The 7,960-nt window shown below is 42.1% G+C and overlaps 1 protein-coding gene across 1 annotated transcript; it reads left to right on the top strand.

Moving 5' to 3' along the window:
* Window positions 1-530: 530 nt before the first annotated feature.
* On the top strand, window positions 531-6,314 carry fgf7 (fibroblast growth factor 7). The gene is made up of 4 exons (XM_062393096.1): window positions 531-830; window positions 1,234-1,881; window positions 4,765-4,871; window positions 5,348-6,314. The coding sequence occupies exons 2-4, from the start codon at window positions 1,596-1,598 to the stop codon at window positions 5,561-5,563; spliced, it is 609 nt and encodes a 202-aa protein (XP_062249080.1). The 5' UTR covers window positions 531-830; window positions 1,234-1,595; the 3' UTR covers window positions 5,564-6,314.
* Window positions 6,315-7,960: the final 1,646 nt, after the last annotated feature.

Here is a 7,960-nt window from a genome sequence, read left to right as displayed (position 1 = left end):
TGACACGGAGATGAGTAGCTTTGAGCAGTTACGTCTTCTGTTTTTCTCCTCTTGGATGGATGCCTGTCAGCCATAACTTCCCCACTGTTACAAACACTATAAGAATGAGACGTAAGGGGAGTCTTTGAAGTTCTTTTTAACCCCAGGTCGATAAATCCTCACCACGGATTCAGTGCAGTAAGTAAAACCACTAATTAATTGTGACATCTGAAATGATAGGGAAAGAATTCTTCAAAGCTGAGTCATAAGAGCAACTATCTTAACCACCAGCTAAATGAACGTGAGTCACTGGGGGATCTCTAACATGCACATCTCAAAACTGCTCGAGTGCAACACTGTTCCAGGAAAAAAAAAAAAGACGAAAGAGATGCCGTAGTGAGTTCTGCACGGGCGAGCGTGTGTGCGTATGCAAATGTTCTTGAAGTATTTAGGAGTGCATACCGAGGAGAGCCTGGTATTCCGAGAGTTTATAGCTCCCTCTCATGTCCAGTGGGTGAGAGACAGCGAGGAGCAGGCAGAGGGTGTTTCTCCACTGCCTCTCGGCCAGGGACAGCTGACTGGTTGGGATCTAATTGCTCTCAAGTGAGGTCAGCGGGAGGCATTTATCTAAGCAGAGTGCACGGCGACAGCGGAAGATGCACAGAGTCGGCCTGCCAGAATCAGGCAGTGATCCATGGGAATTGACAGAAGCTCCCAGCTCTTGTTTAGTTTTACTGCATCACTGGACCAGGTTTACCACCGAGGCTTCAGAACTACAGACACTTCAGATTAAAGCTCCTGCTGGAGGGGAACACACCTCTGGTCAGCTGCTGTCATCCTGCGGAGCTCATGTAAGTCACATTTGTTTTTTTTAAAGAAGCAGCGTAGTTTGTGTGCTTGAAAGGACACGTGTACTGATAGAGAAGAGCTTGCAGACTTGTAGACTTGTGAAGAAATTGTTTTTTAATATTCCATGTCAAGGAGACTGTCAAAGAGCTCCACAGAAATATTTGATTTAGGGCTCAAAGACTTTAAACACATGTTCATTCAAATACAAAACCAGAGGCTGTTTGAAAGTGGTATGAACGTTTTTGGGAACTCTACAATGAAATGTAATGAATTCAAGAGAATATTTTATACTTTTAAGCTGCTTTAGCAATAATCTTTTAACTTCAATGCCTCACTTCTAACTTCTGGTGTAACATTATTCCGGCCGCAATAATCTAACTCTTTCCGTGTTTTTTCTTTTCACAGTGATATTGTATGTAACTTTTCCTGAGCTGGATTATGACGTCCCTTGTCGGACTATGGTCTCAAGAGGATGGAGCAGTCAACGTGCACCGTTACTGAGGACTAAGCACCGTCTCACCGTCCCCCATCGTCTCCCTCTTCAGACCGCTGTCCAGCTTCCCCCGACCACCTTCACAAAGTCTCCCCCACCATCATAGTCTCACGCTCCCAGCAGGAGCAGGGGCAGGGACGCTGCGGAAACAGGGATCCGGAGGTCACAACACCCGGGGTCACCAACCTGGGCTCGCTGGGCTGAGGGACAGTGCACAGATCTCTAGCACGCATTTCAGTATGTTGTTCATTGATCCCCACTGCATTGTATTATAATGCGCAAATGGATGCTGACATGGAACCTTCAAAATCCGTTCTCGGGACTGTACTTGCATGCCATCTTCCTGTTGGGCAGCGTGCGTGTGGTCTACAGTGACTGCACTCCAGAGCAACTTGCTGCCATCATGAACTGCTCCAAACACGAGCGCCACACCAGGAACTACGACTACATGGAGGGGGGAGATGTGCGCATCCGTCAGCTGTTCAGCCGTACACAGTGGTTCCTGAAAATCGACGACAGGGGCAACATCACTGGGACTCAAGATGCCACCGACTGCAACAGTAAGGATGGCTCTTATTGGCTGATTGTGTGGTTTCTATTAGCATTAGAAACATTAAACGATATTGCCCATAGGAGTTTGAAGTGCTGTTAACTGTGCTTCGCAGAGTTGAGCTGTGAAATCTTTCCACTGAACCAGTGAAAAAAAACTTTGGCCTGTCAGGGTGACAGAAGCACGTGGGAGGTGTTATTGTCCACAGTCCTCCACAGTGTAATCACAGTGTTAATGGGCCAAGTGTCTGTGTTAGAGCAGACACAGAAGTGCCAGAGGTAAAATGAAGCAGGTGGGGTTTTTGGCTTTTTAAACCATAACACGATGTAAACACAGGCTGTGATGGAGTACACCTCAAGATGGTGGAAACCTGACAGGTCCAAGGGCTCTGTGACCTCGGACTCACACTGGTACACTCACATTGGTTCAGCTCTATTAACTCTCCCATAAACCTACAGTGTGGAAATTGAGAAAAATATGAAAAACTCACACTGCACTGTAAAAACTGTAAAATAATACAAGCTGGTTTACTAATGAATGGTTCCTTTTATTCATGGGCCAGGTTCAATAGGTTTAAAAACTATATGGTGTTAAAATGTTCACTTTAGCACCACCTTTTTTTCTTAGATGCCACTGGAAGTCTCTGTGATTGTGAGGATGCTTTACGCAGTTATCATTTCCTCTGGTCTGACAGTACGGCTGCGGCTGGAATGTTGGCTCGACAGAGAGAGCGAGAGATGCCTCATGGAAAAGATGCTTGTGCAACAACTGGCAATCAAAGAACAGAAAAATTGATACACCCACTTATGCGGCCGACAATCGCACGCTCAAACCTCACGGAAACTAAAGCAGCGAGCCTTTGAAGAAGCCAGCGTGGGGCCGATATATGTGTAATAAATCAGTGATTGGTGCTTTTCGGGGGAGTGAGCGGGGGAGTCATGAAAAGGTGATTGCATGATGAGACAGCAAAACAACAAAAAGAAAAGAAAAAGAAAGTTTAATGAGAAACCTGTTGCTTCTTTCATTTCACTGCAAGAATAAAGACTTAATTTGAGCTCAACCCTCGCACCACAAAACAAGTTTTTACTAACTTTATTACATTTTATCGGGCTGTTTTGGCATTAAAACATTGAGTCTTTTAATCATTGAAGCTTTTGTAACTGGAATGTTTTTTCAACTTTTCAATAGTAGTGATAAACCTTTAAAGGGATACAAACCCAAGTATAAGATAACGTAGATTTACTTACTCAACAAACTAATGAAACTACATGTTCAAATTCAACATCTTGTGAAAATGAAATATCAATAAAGGTTGAATAAAAACCACAGCAAAGAGCTGAAAACCACTTCTAATCAAACTGGTTTAAACTCATGATAACTGGAAATCAGAGATGGTCTTTAAAACTAAAAGTTAGAGACTGGGAGTTTTCCACTGTGCCTCAGGTCAGTGTTTGACAGACCTAGTGTCAGTTGGAGCCAAATACAAATAACTAAGAGACAGAAAATCTCTTATTTCGTATGTTTGTTGTGTACAAACACATATTTACAATAAGATTTTCATCACATGTCACCTCTGTGAGCCAATTAGCACGAAGCAGCCGATGTTCATCTCAAATTGAAGTCTGTCTGTAATGTCCCAGTAATGGAAACAACCGGATTCTAACTCTGTTCAGGAAAAAGCAGAACCGGGGATTACCCCCACGTTAGTTACATCGTCCGGGGGCTGGACCAGCGAGTGACGACAAATCTGTTCAAGCTGAGGAAAGCTGGAGACCGTCCACGATGTTAACAGTGGAAATGTGTTTCCATCTTCCCACCATAGACCAAACAAATGTAGCTGCTACATGTAACACTATAGGAAGAGCAAAGCCTAAGTGCTAAAAGAGACAGAGCTATAATGAAATCCCAGCTTGAGACATGCGATGAATCAAAATGTTACTGTATGGGGGGGGGGGGGTCCGGGTTTAGATGTATTAATTTTAACTTCACTTCAAATCCTCGTAAGCGGCGGTGATATTAAGTCAAATATCGAGTGCAAGCACAGCACAAACAACATTCCAAGATTGGGAGAGCGCCATCTGTTTGTGATCTAGCAGATGCTAAAAATGCAGCATGCTCAATGTCAGTCTGAAAAGCTCTAATAGTCTTCTCCCCCTTTTATCTCCGCCTGCCAAACCAAGGAGCCTCTGCGATGTGTAAAAATTAACGGCGAGGTTCGAGCTGTTATTTTTAAGTCTGTGACTTGGAACCTTGGGCTGCATATTTCTATGTTGTACTCCGAAGCCCTGCGATTACAGGTTTTGCAGGTCAAGAAAGTTTTTATGATTGAACAGTAAATTGCACATTTAAGAGCCTTTTTCTAGGGTAAGACATGCCTTTCACTTTTTCCATGGACTAATGTTCAGTAATCTGTTTGTCTGTCTGTAAGTGCATTATTAGCTCCTTTAGTTTTAAAGGAAGCTAAACACCAATCTCAAATATGGTGAATCTCAGACCTTTCTACTCCGGAGACGTGAACCTAATTCCCCGTATAGTCTCCTGATAGATTGTCACGAAACCAAAATTGAGGATAAGTGTTTCTACTCTCCCACGTATTTGAAAAGCAGCCCTTAAGTGTAGCGTGCAAAGCTCATGCAAGGAGGTAGTTTTCTTAATCCCAGGAGAGCGAGGCCTAATCTGTCTCCCATATGTGCCACGACCATAGGTTGTGGTTCGTGTAACGGCCACCCAGGCCAGTTAACGAAAGCTTGAATGAAGCCAGAGCGGCTGCAGCCTGATTAACCACAGGAACCTCCATCCCCGCTTGTTAATGATGATGAATGTTGAGCCCTGGACGTTGATGACAGGTCTTATCTGCTCTGTAATACGTCTCACTCTCCTGACTGTCTGGCAGGTATCCTGGAGATCAGGACCGTGTCCGAAGGGGGCGTCCTGGCCATCAAAGGTGTGAAGAGTCAGCTCTATATCTGTATGACCAAGGCTGGAGTGCTGCAAGGAGAGGTAACGTCTGACCTCAGTCAGAAGAACCATACACAACACAGTCAAATAGAGGGAACACACACCTACGCTAAGGCCACTTTATCACCATATTTCATATTGAGATTAGTAACATACCTATACAAAAACGTTCTGCACACTGTTGTTCTGAATAAAGGTCAACTCACCTAAAAATACGTATATCGGGTCACAAAAATCTCAATCATTATCCGGATCACCGCCATATTTCACCTTTTCATAGGTATTAGCGATATACAGGTCCCTGGTTTTTCTCATATAGATCTCTCTAGATTCAACGAGTTCTTTCCTGCATCCTTCCACCAAGTTTTATAGAAATCTGTCGAGTAACAACCCAACACACAAATGCACATGTGGTGAAAACACAACCTTAATGGCGCAAGTGATCAAGCACTGATGAGAATAAAGACAAATGCTGCAGATTGTATAATGATGAAAGCTTTTATATTTTTCCCTGACAGGAAACCTACAATGAAAAGTGCAACTTCAAAGAGGTCTTCCTAGAAAACTACTTCAACGCTTACTCCTCGGCCAAGTGGACAAAAAACGGCAAAGAAATGTTCATAGCGCTGTCTCAGAAGGGACGGCCGATGCGGGGGAAGAAGACGAGGAGGAAGCACATAGCATCTCACTTCATCCCCATGAAATGCAGGGAGGAAGAGCGGAGGGTGGAATGACAACAGGACTCGAACAGCTTATGATTTCCACCACATATTATATATGTCAATAGACACATGTAAACTCAGTACCGAACATCACACTCCACTCTCGTCAAGTTGTATACAAGTTGTGTAGTATTCCATGATGTGTTGTCGTTTTTTACATGAGAAAACGACAGATTGGGTTCAGTGAAGAACGAGGAAATACGGAAATATTTGTAAAGTGCTTAAACCACGACACAAACTGTAAAAACACTAAAGTCTACTCCACGTTATTGTTATTTTTGAGTTTATTATTATATTTCCTTAAAAAAAAAACGGTAATGTATTTTCTCATTAAACAGTCAAATACATGAGTATATATATATAAAGGCACAGTCAGGACTGTATTCTTTTCTAAGGATGATCAGCACCCAGCCAGATGAGGAGACCCGTCCACACTCAGCTCCAGAGGAGAGGTTTGGCTCGACGTACTGTGGACGTGCTGAAGCAAGCTGGACTTGTCTTTTTTTAATGGTACTGGTGCTCGTAGCACACAAAACAGAGGCACAATAAATACCATTACAACAACGTGCTGGCTGAAATGAGAGTTTGCAGGAGCATCTGTTTGTTGATGATCTGTTTCCATCCCTCTGTCTTTCTTTTGTTAAAAATCAGACTCTTGGTCAAATGCATTGTAGCTGCTCACTGACGCCCTCCTTCTTTTTCAAGGTGTGATTTTGAAATACTAAAATATTCTGCTGCTGCTGCTGTTGAAAAGATATCATGATTAAAATGTTACCAACATAAAGAATGTGTAAGATATGGAATCTCTTCCCCTTCACAATAAGAGTTGAGAGTACTGTGCCAGCTTGTGTTTATTTTTGTTGTTAGTTTTTGTTAAGATGTTACAACAGTACAAATAGATATTTGTATTATCCATACTGTCTTTATCACAACTTATCCCCCTCTCATTTAATTCCTAAAGGCCAACTCTCTCTGTAGGATATCACCATATATGTTATATATTATATTATATACATAATATTCATAATATTTGAGTCCTAGCCACATCACAGTAAGTTATTGGCTTTATTTATGAAACTTTTGAAGCACAGTATTACTGATTGCATTCATTTTGACCAGTCAGAAAGAAAAAAGACACAACATATTGATATAGCTTATGAAGTTACTTAAATTTCTCATACAGTCATTAAAAGTCATGGTGAACTTTCATTTCTTTTTGGGTCGGGTCATATATAAGGAACTCTTTTTTCCGGCCAAATGTACAAACGTTTGTCACCAGTCCCTCCACATGTCAGCTGACACACCGGCCACCTGATAAAGTAGCAACAACATGTCTGAGCAGCTTTGTCCTATAGGACAAAGCTGCTCAGTATTAGTATTAGTATTAGTATTAGTATATTAGTATACTAATACTAAGTCATTTTATTCAGTGTTAGTGTAAAAAAGAAAGGGCTTCATGTAATTTCAGCAAAAGAATCTGCCACGTATGAAACGATGAAGCTGAGCAGCTCTGGAGTAGGATGAAGAGGGATTTTATTCCGCTGATCCACTTTGACATAAAAATGAATACGCCCTCATTTACTCAACAAATCAGACTGGAGACATAAACAAGTTCTTTATTTATATATATTTGCATGTGACCATTAGTAAGACATATGACCTCATTGTTTAATTGCATCTTTTCATCAATAATCTGAATCCGGATTCAGACCATTTCCAAGCATACGTGTGTATATGAGTATAAGGAGATGATCTCTGAGTTGCAGTGATTCTGCTCTTACTGGAAAACAACTGCCCTGGGATTCGTCTTAACCTCATCTCGACAATCATTTTATGAATGTTAGGTTGTTTTGGCCTCTAACGCTGTAATTCCTCTGTACATGTGATACCACAGCCTTTGCAAAACTTAGTTATTACCAAAGTGCTCTGGAGATACTAAGCAGTCCATTTCCCATCTTAATGACTGAATGACGAGATTCTCTAATGCGTCAGAAAACTGAACACATGTTGTGAAAGAAACATTTGGGAAAACGTCCTTGGAGTCCTTGGACGGCCCGAAGCTTATGATGTGCATAAATAAACTCAGTCTGATAAATGAGGGTCAGATCTGAGAGGATAAATCTATTCATTTGTGATGGAAGAGATCAAAACCACATCCTTCTTTCACTAATTCCCTCTGAATTTGTATTAAACTGCACATCAGTGGAGTTTGGTCAGAGCACAGACATATTGGCAGGGCTCCCATACGCTCATGCACACGTATATAAAGCTGTGCGTGCAGGCATAAAAACACAGACAGACCCGGAGCACGAGATTTACCTTTTGCCCGGGTTCACATCTGGCTTAGAGAACCCCTGTCAGATAAAGACAGTCAAATTGAGAGAGCAAACCCCTGAAATACGTTTGACC

This window comes from Platichthys flesus, chromosome 1 (genome assembly GCF_949316205.1).
Source record: "Platichthys flesus chromosome 1, fPlaFle2.1, whole genome shotgun sequence".
Classification (NCBI taxonomy): domain Eukaryota; kingdom Metazoa; phylum Chordata; class Actinopteri; order Pleuronectiformes; family Pleuronectidae; genus Platichthys; species Platichthys flesus.
Note: the sequence above shows the minus strand (reverse complement) of the source record. Positions and strands in the feature narration are given on the sequence as shown.

What these genes read in the sequence shown, in the direction of transcription:
- fgf7 (XM_062393096.1), top strand. Translation starts at nt 1,596, where the DNA reads ATGCGCAAATGGATGCTGACATGGAACCTTCAAAATCCGTTCTCGGGA. An exon ending in AGATGCCACCGACTGCAACA is followed by an intron (nt 1,882 to 4,764) that starts GTAAGGATGGCT and finishes ACTGTCTGGCAG; the next exon opens with GTATCCTGGAGATCAGGACC. An exon ending in CTGGAGTGCTGCAAGGAGAG is followed by an intron (nt 4,872 to 5,347) that starts GTAACGTCTGAC and finishes TTTCCCTGACAG; the next exon opens with GAAACCTACAATGAAAAGTG.